We start from the raw sequence: 12,930 nt of genomic DNA on the forward strand, positions 1-12,930 counted from the left end.
ATATTGCCAGAAAAAAACATAACAGAAAACAGATAAAACTGGATAACATTTACTCTCCCACAGATCATGATCCTGTGGAAAGGAGTTAAGTGCAGCTGCTGCTGTTCAGTCGTTCTTCCCCCACCGTAGTGGGCCCTCCGTCCGGGTGTGCCTGGGAGGGGCAGGAGGGGGAGCGGGTCCTGGCAGCTGGAGTTCCCAGGAATGCCCTCCTAGGGAATTATCAAACCCAGCGCAAGTCAGCTCTTACAGCAACACCTTTCATAGGTGTTAATGAAAGCAATGTGTACAAATAAATGCTTCTGGTGCTTTACACTACGTTTTGCAGCTTGTTTAAAAATTCAGACAGTGTATGAAAATACACAGCCTAGCCAATTAGGCAGGAAGTAGATGCTGCCTGAGCCCTGTGCTCTGATGGGAACTGTAAAGAAACCCTCTGCACACCCTCCCCCATCCTCCCACCGCCTCGTCCCACCCCGCTGGAGAAGGACAAGGTTAAAGCAGGCATCGGAATATACGGAAGGAAAACATGGGTAACTTGTACACTACCTCAACTTATTCTTGGAAGTATATAAGGTATAAAGCATGAGTGGGGCTGGGTCCTGAGCTCTTCTGATCGCATCATCTGTACCCGCCCCCTAGAGCAGGGAGACCAGGGTCTCTGGGCCCCTGACAGCCTGTTTGACAAAGAGCCACGACGACCTCGTCACACCCAACCTCACTCCTGGGAAAGTTTTTGGTTGTTTCAATTCATATATGTCATTTTCTCTCCAAACAAATGAGATCCCACGCTGCGGTTTTGAATCCTACTTTTAAAATATGGTATCTGCTGGGCCTTTAAATAGTCCGTTTGGGGTGGGGGTGGGGTTATAGTGGGAGTGCCTATAATTAAAAACAGGATTTTGCTTCTTTGCATCTCAGAAAATGGGCTCACCACCCAGGTGGCCTTCCCATCTGCTGGCTCTCTCTGTGGCCCCCACGTCCTTGCCCGGATGTGGTGGCGTCCAGGCTCGGTGGTGCTGCGAGGTCCGCTCGCACGTGGCTGGGTAGACAGCTCGCAGTAACCAGGTGGACCTGCCGGTGCCCGCTCCTAACCCAGCCGCCCCCAGCCCGCAGCCCTGGCTCCGCCCCAGCCCGCCGCTCAGCGCGCATTGGTGCGGCTGGCTGTCAGTCCCTGCGCTCTGGGGAGGGGGCGCCGCCAGGCTGCGGTCCCTCTGCAGAGGGCTGCTCGCGTGCAACGGTGGCTTCCCGGCGGCCTGGCGCCCAGCCCCGCAGCGCCCCCTTTCCCTACTGGGCAGCAAGGACCCCCGGCCAAGGACCCCAGCATCCTCGGTAAGTGAAAGAGGGCGAGGAGGTTGCGGGAGAAGAGGGTGCGGACCAGTGTCTGGTCCACTGATTGCGCGGCTGAGTGGGCAAGAGGTGCCCTCTGGACCCTCGGAATCTGTGCCCCCACCCACCCCAGAGATGGCCGATACAAGAATCGGAAGGTCATTTGTCCGTGGGAATCTCCAGCCAGCTCAGCCTACCTGCCCTCTTAGCCTTACATCCTAGAAGCATGGATTGCAGTAGATTCCTCCCCCCTTCTTTGCCCTTTACTTGTGGGAAATGTGATTTTGGATCTCAGGCATTATAATTGTGCAGATAGCTTGAAGCTGGGTTATCTGTTGCACGCCCCCGGCACTTTCCTTTTTGAGTAGTTTATCCTGCACTCCAGCTCCTGCCATAAGGCGCATCCAGCCAGAACGCGAGACGCCTTCCTGCCGGAGGAAGCTTCGTGGTCTACCTCCGATGCTGGAGAGAACCACTGCTCTCCCCGGGAAGTGGTGGCTCTTTGCCTCGGCGCTTCTCTGCTCAGAGGAAAACGGGAAGGGGTATTTCCTACATCATTAGACTTGCAGTTCTGTCAGTAAATGACAACAGGGACTTCATGACTCCTGATAAAACTACACCTGCAGTTTAAGGACGAATCATTTGCAATCTAACATTCTGCAAAGTTTTAATGTTTACAGACTGCATGTTCCCCATTGCAGTTAGGTTCTTTGTTTGGGTTTTTATTTCTACAGTGTGATAAGTCATTCAAATAGGCTTTTCAAGCAGCTGTCCATGTTAGTTTCAAATGATACATTCCTACACATGATCTAATTTCAATATTTCTGCTAGTTATACATCCCCTGGTTAATAAGAGTTTTCAGGAGCTGAGCACTCACAAGAGGTGAGAGGACTTAAAGGCATAATCAGCAGTAATTCAAGTACTTATGGAAGCATTATGTGAGGAGGAACACTATAAAATGTTCATATTTTAGCTCCATTCTTGTTATAGGATGACTGTGTCTTTCTGTCGGAGGCATGGCATATGTAACACCCAACCTCAGGGAATACTTAGATCATGGAAAATCATAACCAGTTTTCAGAATTTCAGTGTCGTGTGTGGTTCATAGAATCAAGAACTACCCAAATAAAGCTTCAACAGTGAAGGGTTTACATGAAAACAGTCCAAGGAATGAGTCCCTTTGCTCATTTAAGACATTCATCAACTAAAATTCATAGGATTTTTGTTAGAGGATCACCTCCCATCTCTCTTCACTGGTACCATCATGCCATTTTATGGGTTAATTTTAAAATATGTCTTTATAAATAACTAATTGGTTTGCTGGTTGTACAGCTTACCATTTACATTTGGTTTTTAAATCAGCTCCAGAACCAAGAAAACACAATATAAGGAATTTCAAAAGCTTAATTTTAAAATAGCAAGAACTCAGTCTAATCTTAATTCAATTATGAGTTGATGGGCTATATAATGGTTAAATAACCATTAAACTTTTAGTTTAATTTTGGCTAGTGGATCAGGGACAGATTAACATCTTTAAACAACCCATTTTCCTGATGAAACCCTTTCAGAACATGGGCTTTAGAAACAACCTTGGGCCGAATCAGCTGTTACGCACCAGCTGCGAGATCTCTGGCCAGTTGCTTGGCCTCTCCAGCCCGTTTCTCCGTCTGTGGATGGCGATGCCACCGCCTACTCATCTTGGACTGTGGGGGGGGGGGGGTTAGAGGCATATGTAAACGTGCTTAGCACTTCCCAATACACAAAAGTTGTTCCATAAATGTCAGCTATTACTATCTTTCTCTCTTACCTTCATTATGGAAAATGTTTGAAGAGCAAATATTTAGGAAAAACGTAAACATTGTACAACTAAATTTAAGAGTGGAAAATTACAAGTCATGTCGAATTTCCGCAGTGTATGTATGAAAAGTAGCACCTCCCTGAAGGAGCTGCCATATTTAGAACAGAAACCTTATGGCATAATGGCAAGAAGACTGGAGAGTCGAAGTCTTCAGTTCTAACTCTGGCTATGACCTTATCTAACTGTATGGTTTTCAACAGGCTGACTGCCCATTCTGGTGCTCAGTTTCTTCATAAGACGGGAACTTGATTAATCTCAAATATTCTCTAAGATACTCTGCAGCTTCAGAATTCTTTATTGTGTGTAATGAAAATCACACTAGCTTATCCTTACCCTTCATTGTTTATTGATTGACTGATATTAGAGGGAGAGGAAGAAAGAGAGAAACATTGATTTGTTGTTCCACTCACTTATACATTAATTGGTTGATTTTCGTAAGTGCTCTGACCGAGGATTGAACCTGCAACCTTAGTGTTTCAGGACAAGATATTGGCCAGGGCTACTCTTCACTGGTTTTTGTTGTTGTTTGTTAACTTGCCCTTCGATCATAAATAATTCGTAAAGACAGCAAAACTAAAGAATTGATAAAATTGTCAGATTTGCACAAATAATCCAAAATGAAGTTTTAACAAAGCATTAGAGCAAAAATATATTCACGGTGAAATATTTTTGATGAGGCAAAAGTTAACTCCAATTTTTATTCTCCAGTCATTTTCAGCAAGTTTTCTTACAGGAAATGCCTGGTAAAGTCATTTACATTTAACTGAAATCATCTCTCTAGAAAACTGTAGGCTGACAGTGAAATAAAACACCACTCTCTTTTCTCTCATCAGGTTGCTCTTTAAATAAAACAAGTCTCTCAAGTAAAGGGCTTTCATGAAGAAATTAAAGAGAGAAATTACAATTAATGGAGAAACTAGGCATTTTGCATACTGAAGAAACCACCTCAAACACCTGTATGCAATAAAACGAAAGGAGTGAATACATCTAGAAGAAATTTGCTTAGTATAATATTTTTGCCCAGCTTTTTGTCCTAAACGGCTGCTAAAGAAGAGAGAATATCATCTGCTAGTGAAAGAGTGTAATGTAAAAATGGAGACCCGAGTTTCTGAGATTCAAGTAGAAAGCAAGGAAGAGAAGAAAGCAGCAGAAGTTAGTCCTCAGGATGAGAAGCAGGAGGAAAAATCATCGACACTTTGCTTCAAGAGGAGAAAGAAATCAGCCAAAGCAATGAAACCCAAAGCTAGCTCTGAAGCTGGTGATGTGGCAGCAAAATGTCCCTCAGAAGCAGGAGCTCCTGATCAACCACCACCCCCCGGAGGGACCTGGGCCTCAATCAAACGCCTTGTAACACGCAGGAAAAGGTCTGATTCTTCAAAGCAGCAAAAGCCCTGTGAGGCCAAAGTACAACCTGAAATCAATACTGAGGATGCTGCTGTTTCTAAGAAAAAGGCAAAATCCAGACTTAAGATTCCCTGCATAAAATTCTCAAAAGGGGAGAAAAGAAGTAATCATTCCAAAATTATAGAAGATGCAGACTGTAGCATCCAAGTTCAGGAAGAGGCTGAAAGACTGGATACAAAATCTCCAACCCAATCAGATGCCCAAGCAACAAAGACCCAGCTGACCCAGGATGTATGTGGAGACGTCTCACAGAAAGAAGGTGATGAGGTCTGTGAATCACATGTGAGCAACAGCAGTACTTCTCCTGGCGAGGAGGTGATTTCAGTAGAACTTGGGTTAGACACAGGGCATCTGGCTATTCAAACAGGAACTCAAATCCTTGAAAAAGATACTGAAACGACTGAGGAAAAAGAAAGTATCCAGTCCCAGCAAACAAGCCCACTTGAAACTTCAGAAACAGAACATCAGCTACCGGTGGTTTCTGATGCTCCCCCCTCACCTGCAATCCCAGATCAACAAATTGAGGAAGAAGCCAGAAACAGTCCCCTAGAAAGTGGACCAAACTGGAAAGACCATGAAAGTGGAGAGGTTGTAGCTGAAGAGATTAAGCCAAAAGATAATGGATTGAGCCAGGAATCAGATGTTAAAGAAATTGAGATCAGTGCAGAGAGACCCAAAACAGAAGAAAGCAAAAGAATGGAACCAATTGCTATTATTATTACAGACACTGAAGTTAGTGAATTTGATGTTAAGAAATCTAAAAATGTCCCTAAGCAATTCTTAATTTCAACTGAAAATGAGGAAGTAGGGGATTTTGCTGAGTGTGGTTTTGAGGGTAGAACTTCAGAACAGTATGAAACACTCTTAATTGAAACCGCTTCTTCTCTTGTCAAGAACGCCATCCAGTTGTCGATAGAACAGCTGGTTAATGAAATGGCCTCCAATGGTAATAACATAAACAATCTTCTACAGTGACTCAATTTCCAAACCATGGGAGGGGGAAAAGGTTTAATGATGAATTGTTTTACATATCTGTGGCATTTCTTATTAAGTAACAAATGAGAGAGGTTTTCATCTGTGGGATTTAAAAGTGTAATCTCAGCCCAGAAGCACGGAAGAATTCAGTTTATCAAACCCTGCCTACCACTAAAATGCAGTCACTTTTGGATGGAGAAGGTCAGTACATTCACAAGGCCAAGTGAGTTGCTAAATACAAGGAGTTGCTAAAATGGCATGTGGAGATGGGGGTGCCTGAGGGAAGGAAGATGTGTTTATTGAGCACTTACAAAATGCCATAGTCTCTTCAATGTCCTTTGATGTCACAAAGCCTGGTTTCCTTTTGATAATTCAACTCTGTGTATGGGTTAACACTGCATTCAGTTTTCAAAAACATTTTAGTTACAGTGCACATTTATGTTGTTTAAAGTGGTGAATCAGGTGAGCTTTTTGGTGTGAATGTGTGCAGAGGATGTCTAGTCGAATTAAACATTAGTGGTTTTTTTAGTCTTGCTCAAGGCCCTTTAAAAAAAAGCTGTTCACAAATTACTTCAAACGGGCAAATAATTACCAAGTGCAAAGCCGTGGGAACAGGGCGTACCTTTTTGCTCTTCATCTTCTGCCCCAAACAGACTTGCACAAATCTACTTCTGCATGGGATCATCTGATGAAAAGGTAAAAACAAAACAACAGCAACAACAAAACAAAAAGAATAGTATTGTCCTCCCAGGAGAAGGCAAACTTCCCACCTAACGAGCTCTCGTGTTCAGCGTGGATTTGTGCTGCAGGGTCACTTCTCTGAAGACCAGGCTCATCAACTCTCCTCAGAGTGCGGAGAGTGGGTTCAGAGCCAGCCTGGCAGTAAAAGTCCTGGGGAATCATCATAATTTATTTAGTAAAAAAATTACTCATTCTTGACCAAGAATGAGCCAAGCGAATAGAGAGTAAAAAGTTACCTCTTAAGCACATCATTTTAAATGTCAGTGTTCTCTCATTGTGCCTATGTATTGAGAGACACCAGTAAAAAAATTTTACATGGATATGGAATTTTTTTCACCATTTTTTTCATTATAGTTAATCCCTTAACAACAACAAAACTTATAAGGGCTTATTTGCATTTTATTTAATTATTTAAATCATTGATCTCATGAATGAATGCCATGTTTTTTTAAAAGGTGATTCTATTTCAATATTTTCTTGTGGCCACAGTACTGTAAATATCCTTCCTTACCTCCCAGGATGGGCTTCAGATTGTACAGTCCCGCGCTGTCTAAACTCAGTGATGGGGTTATTCTGAAAGCAGGTAAATAATGAAGAGCTTTCACCAGAGTTGTAAGGTATTTGGTAAGAGAGAAAAGAATTTGTTCTTAGAGAAAAGAATGTAACATTAGATGACTTTAAATGATCTGGAGACTTCTTGAATTATTTCTGGATTGCATATAGAGAGTATGTGCTAATTTGTCCTAGAGCATCTTTGTTTCTTTCTGTAAGGACATATTGAGACCTCTGGCAGAAAAATCTAATCTGATTTTGGAACTGAACAATGGATATTATTAGCAAGATTCTTTGCTGAAGTGCAGAAGTATTCCCCTACTTCATGCTTATAAACTTGGGAGGGGGAGCCCACCAAAATCCTTCAATTTGGCAAGATAAAAAGCAAATCATTCAAAACACATGACTTCCCCCTGCAATTTTTTTACTTGTATAACTTTAAACATTAAAAAAAAAAGACTACTTAGTCAGCCTCCCTAATAATCTTTTAAATTCACTATATGGTGCTAATGAACTTGGATAGCCACCAGCAAATATATATTTGAAAGTGAACAATTTAAAAAACCTGATTGAAGTTGGTGCATTTTACAGTGTTTGAAGAACCCTTCCTTCATTAACTGCAAGGGAGGCTCAAGCCAATATACTTGCATTGTAAGTTTTTAATCTCTCATGAACAAGCAAAAAGTACAGCACTTATCAGTTATTGAAAATATTTTGAAAGATTTAGATGTATTTATTTGGGAGTTTTAAAGACAGATACTAGGTTAATATGTGTAGTAAATGGTTTTTTTTGTTAAGAAAGTAACATTTTATCTCTTCCTGTGTCTACACACACTACATACACACTGTGGTTTGATATATATTTTTGATTAGAATGTATTATACATAGTGGATTGTTTTTGTGATGAGAATACTCTGTTTGCATTCATTCTTAAGTGGTTTCTCCTCAGTCTTTTCTACTGAAAATATCTAGTGAATTAAGTAAGTAGGATTCCAGTTTGAAAAAGGAACCCAGACATTAATTGGTTTCAATCTGATTAGGTATATCTTCCATGTAGATTAAAACCTACAGTGAATTCTGAGATGACCCAAATTGTTTTGTTTTATAGAAATAACTAGGAATCAGATAACTAAGAAATCACTCTTAAGATTTTTTATTATAGCATTTTAAGCAATTTGATTTTATATGTAAGACATTAAATGAATATAAATAGGTTCTTATTCAATTCACAACCCTTTGACAATATTAAATCAATCATTTAGAAGGCAATTTAATAACAGCACATTAATTTTCATTTAAATGTGCTGTGGCATAAACATTGCCTTCAGTAAACATTAATTGGTGGGGGATTCAGTTGCTTTGAACCCAGAAGTTTACAGGGCTGGTTGGTTTACTTGGTCGGCTTTTCAGCATATTGCCTTCCTCCTGTCAAGAACCAAGTATCGTTCAGTTTGCTTTACAACCCAGAGAATACGAAAATCCTCCTCTATTTTATGTTATATTATTCACTTCACATTTTCTCAAAGTGCTTTATAGGATATAAAAACAGTACCTGGTAACATTTAGGCAAAGGCAGCGGGAAACAAAAGAACTTTCAAACAGAAGCTACGTGGCCTCCTCCGCTTCAAACAACACGGTAATAAGCATATGGCCCAAATGGGGCTCTTCAGGAAAATCTGTCTGCACAATTTCCCTTCAAGGTAATCTATTTGACAATACAAAATCTGTGATGATCTTAATTGGACTACTATTCAATAATGTCTTAGAAACTCTGATTTATTTCTAAGAGATTGTGTTTCTTCATAAGCTCGTGTGATCAGCCTTCCTGCCAAAGGCTTTTACAGACATGGATTATATATAGCAGGGCATGCCGTCCTGAGTTAGCTTCATAAATGTATGACTTCAAGTTGCCTTATATTTTATAATTAAGAGCTATTTTTTCTCAGGACTAATAATGGAGTTTTAAAAATAATTGTTAAACTTTCAAATCCCATTGTTGGAAAAGATCCTTTTCACGTCAACCTTATTTAATTAGGTAAAGTCTTTCTAATTTCATCTGACACTTAATACATCAGGGGTTGACTTTTCTGCCCATCATTTAAGGTTTAGAATTCTTTAGGTTCAAATTCCAGTGATATTTTATTATATAACATAAAAAGTTTCTTATTTTATAGGATTCAAAATTTTGATGTATAGTACATTTTATGGTGCACTTTTGAAAAGAATTTTTTGTAATCCCTACTTAGTTATAAATATTTAACAGAAGGAAGCTATATAAAATGTAGATGTCATGATTAAATTCAGTTCGACTCCACATGTGCTGGGTGTAAGATACGCCAAACACTCTGACGCAGGGACAGGCTCCCTGCCCTCCAGGAGCTCAACCTGAGGAGCGGCACCGACAGGCTCCGGGTCAGGGCTGAAGGCACAGAGCCACGGGCAATGCAGGATCTCAAGTGCTAGGAAAGGGACAATAAAAAAAAGACAAATTTATCTGGTGTGGGGAGGTGGTCATATAAATACAGGCACAGATTGAAAGCATTCAGTTTCTAAATAGTTAAATGGTATATTCTGGTTTGTGAAGAAAAAGCCTGCATAATGTTATATATATTTATAGTAGTTCTTTGTGCAGTGTTAAGTGGATGAGCTGTTATGAAAAGTAAAAATTCCATTTCGTATTTCTATATTACTGTGGGTCAGATGCTAATAATATTCAAGAAATACTCTAGAAAAAAGGCTTCAACCTGAACACATGTATTGACTATTAATACAGACTTAATATTATACTGGCTCATGTTTATTTTATGTATCCAAATCTTTTCATAGAAATGTGGTACATTACTTTCTTTTCTTAAAACTGTAAAGACTGCCCTGGCTGGAGTGGCTCAGTGGATTGAACGTGGGCCTGTGGGCCAGAGGATTGCGGTTCGATTCCCAGTCCGGGCGCTTGCCTGGGTTGCAGGCCAGTTCCCAGTGGGGGACGCATGGGTGGCAGCCATGCATCGATGTTTCTCTCCTTCTCTCCTTCCCTTCCCCTCTGAAGATATATAGATAAAATCTTTAAAAAAGAAAAAAAAACTGTAAAGACCACGCTGGTGAACTACTGAAGCAACACCACAGAAAAGTTCTCCTCTGCTGATTGATTGGGGGTGGGGCCAACTGCACCACAATGGGCCTCAAAGAGCCCGCCTTCAGCAAAGAGAAACACAGACACCTAGACCTGGAATTCAATTTCACTGAACTAATCCCATGTGAAGGGTGATTCTGACTTTGATGCCTTCTGTGAACTGGACAGAAAAGTACACTTGTTTCCATCATCTCTCGCTATAGTTGTTTCTACAGTGTATTAAACTATAACAATAATATTTATGGTTTTCTAAATAACCAAGCAATCTTGATGTGAAAATGCTTAAATTATTCAGATGATGCCTGCTAAAGCTGAGTATTTCCAAAGTTCTGTTTATTAAGACACTGATTTTATTCCCCTCATGTTGACGGCCCAGTTTTTCCTTAAGCACTGACCAGTGATAATAATTGGACTCTATGCAATAGTGCACTTTCCAGTCTCTGGACCAATTTAAAGTTGATAGAGTCTTAAATGTGCTAAAACTAAACCTCATTCCAAAGCAAAATGTTTTATTCATGTACAAACACTGTACGTAAGGTATTTAATATTTTACATTCAGTAGAATTTTTAGTTAAATCACTTTTTTTCTAGTATAATAGATGCAATACCTTTCGTAAAACTTGTCCTCACAGGCAATTCTAATTTCTTTTTGATCTACTTCTAATGCTGGAGTCTGGAGCCCCCAGCCCCTTTGTGGGTATCCACTTCTTTTTCTCCCTGAAAGCTTGAGACCTCCAGGGGTCAAGTTCCTGAGCTTAGGAAAGAGAGTGATTATATGTGTGTTTCTATATGAGCCCACAACACAGCCAAGAACACCCTGAGCAAAGCTGGGCTTCGCACCATGAACAAGAAAAATCTAGGTGAGGGGAGGATGGTGCTGTGGCCCCTAGCCTGAAAACTGCTAAACTTGACATTGTCTCTAAATCCCAAGCTATCATAACAGCAACAGTGTTAGTGTCCAGCCGTTTTTGTACATTTGCAAAACAAGATACATTTCTCCACTCATCTGGTGACTAGGCTCAAACAGGACTTTCCGTCTTGATCTTTCTGGTAGGAGTTAAACCTGTTGTGTACTTTTCACAGCTATACTTGTGGCCATAAACCTCAGGCCTCTCACTTCCGCACTCCTGGGAGATGGGAGCACGGGGTGAATTAAAAGCAGATGCAGTCATTTGTACACTTGTACTCACACCTTTCATTCCCAAATCTCTACTTTGACATCTGTACCTTTAGGTCACAGGAGGCCTGGTCAATATGGCTACAGGTGGGTCTCTGGACCACATCTGTGATCCATTACAATCATAACACAGCTACAGGCACACAAGTTCAAGTCAAATATCCTCATGTATAAATTACAATGAGGATGTTTCATTTGCAGCACAAATTCTGTTTACATGGGTTATCCAAAACCAGAGGACTTCCAGACTCCTGGTCAGAAAGGCTGGACGTGTCCTGGTGCTCTGTGGAAGGCTGTGGTACACCACACAACAGGTCGTATGGTTGGTCACTACTTAGTTTAGGTGAAGAAGTCAACCTGTTTTTCTGATCTTTTATTGAGATGTACCACAGTTTCATCAATAATTTTGTTAATTTCAGAGTGAAATTGCTTAGAATTATTTTCCGTTTTATGGATTTACTATACTCTTAATGTCTGACCAATGTGCTTTTTCTGACCTGGAAGGTTGAATTGTGAATGATAATCAATATGATTCATTAAGCTCTAAGGCCTTTCCATATTTATCTGAGCAGTCTTTTTCTCCATTTAAGATATAGTTTACATACATATATCTACCCTTTTTAGTGCAGAGGTCTAAATTTTGACAAATAGTGTATATACAGTTGTGTCACCTAGGGAGTATTAGTTTTTTTATCCTGATTTCACTGTTCTTTATATACCTATGTATTTTGGCTTAATATAATTTCCTGGATACATCAGTGAAAACTGCTGCTTCCTGCAGAAATTCAAAGTAAGGGCTTCTTAAACCCAGCACTTAAACCAGGGTAAGGAAAGGCAGGGATGCTGGGCACAGCTTTGAAAATTCTGCCCCACCCAACTCCAGGAGAGGCATTCATTTCATAGTGGTGCCCCCTAGCGTTTATTGTGCATAATAGGCTTGGCCATACATGGTAGCTCTGAACACAACCACCAATTAATTTTGAGATCTCCAAAAACTGTAGTGTTAACACTGACACAGGAAATGTTAAAAAAAAAAAAAAAGTCCTCCATTTATATACCTTTCCTCCCCCAGTTTAAAATATTGTGATAGTCCTGACCTGTGTGGTTCAGTGGGTTGAGTGCCTGCCTACAAACCAAAGGGTTGACAGTTCAGTTCCCTATCAGGGCACACGCCTGGGTTGCCAGCCAGGTCCCTGGATGGGGGCATGTGGAAGGCAACTGATCTATGTTCCTCTTGCACATTGATGTTTCTCTCCCTTGCTTTCTCCCTCCCTTCTCCTCTAAAAAAATTAAATTAAAAAAATATATATTGTGATAAAGAGAGAGGACAGGAGTCCTGACTGCTATGGCTCACCCGGTTGGACGTCATCCTGCCAAGGGGAGGGTCCCTGATTCCTGGTCAGGGCGCACAACTGGATTGCGGTTTGGCCCCAGCCGCAGTATGTGGGAGAGGCAACTGATTCATGTTTTTCACCCTATCTTTCTCCATCCTTTCCCTTCTCTAAAAATTAAATTAAATTAAAATCTTTTTTTAAAAAGGACAGGAACAGCTGTGCTCACAACACCACACTTTACACATGCAAAAAGGCCAACATGAGAGATGCGAATTGGTCCAGTAAAGACTGTTAAGACTTACTCCACTGGAACTTTTGGCCTGCATTTTGAAACCCTTCCCCTTATCTTTGCAATTTTTTACCTTTTCCAAAGAACTACCATATAATCTTTAAATTTTCCTCCCTACAGGGCACTTACTACCCATTACCCAAAC

At 40.8% G+C, this 12,930-nt stretch overlaps 1 protein-coding gene across 1 annotated transcript; it reads left to right on the forward strand.

Moving 5' to 3' along the window:
* The first annotated feature begins 431 nt into the window (after positions 1-431).
* Positions 432-10,223, forward strand: AKAP5 (A-kinase anchoring protein 5). Its single transcript, XM_037125919.2, has 3 exons — positions 432-530; positions 919-1,329; positions 4,019-10,223. The coding sequence occupies exon 3, from the start codon at positions 4,278-4,280 to the stop codon at positions 5,562-5,564; it is 1,287 nt and encodes a 428-aa protein (XP_036981814.2). The 5' UTR covers positions 432-530; positions 919-1,329; positions 4,019-4,277; the 3' UTR covers positions 5,565-10,223.
* Positions 10,224-12,930: the final 2,707 nt, after the last annotated feature.

This window comes from Artibeus jamaicensis, unplaced genomic scaffold (assembly GCF_021234435.1).
Source record: "Artibeus jamaicensis isolate MK-2021 breed Jamaican fruit bat unplaced genomic scaffold, CSHL_Jam_final contig_851, whole genome shotgun sequence".
NCBI classification, from domain to species: Eukaryota; Metazoa; Chordata; class Mammalia; order Chiroptera; family Phyllostomidae; genus Artibeus; species Artibeus jamaicensis.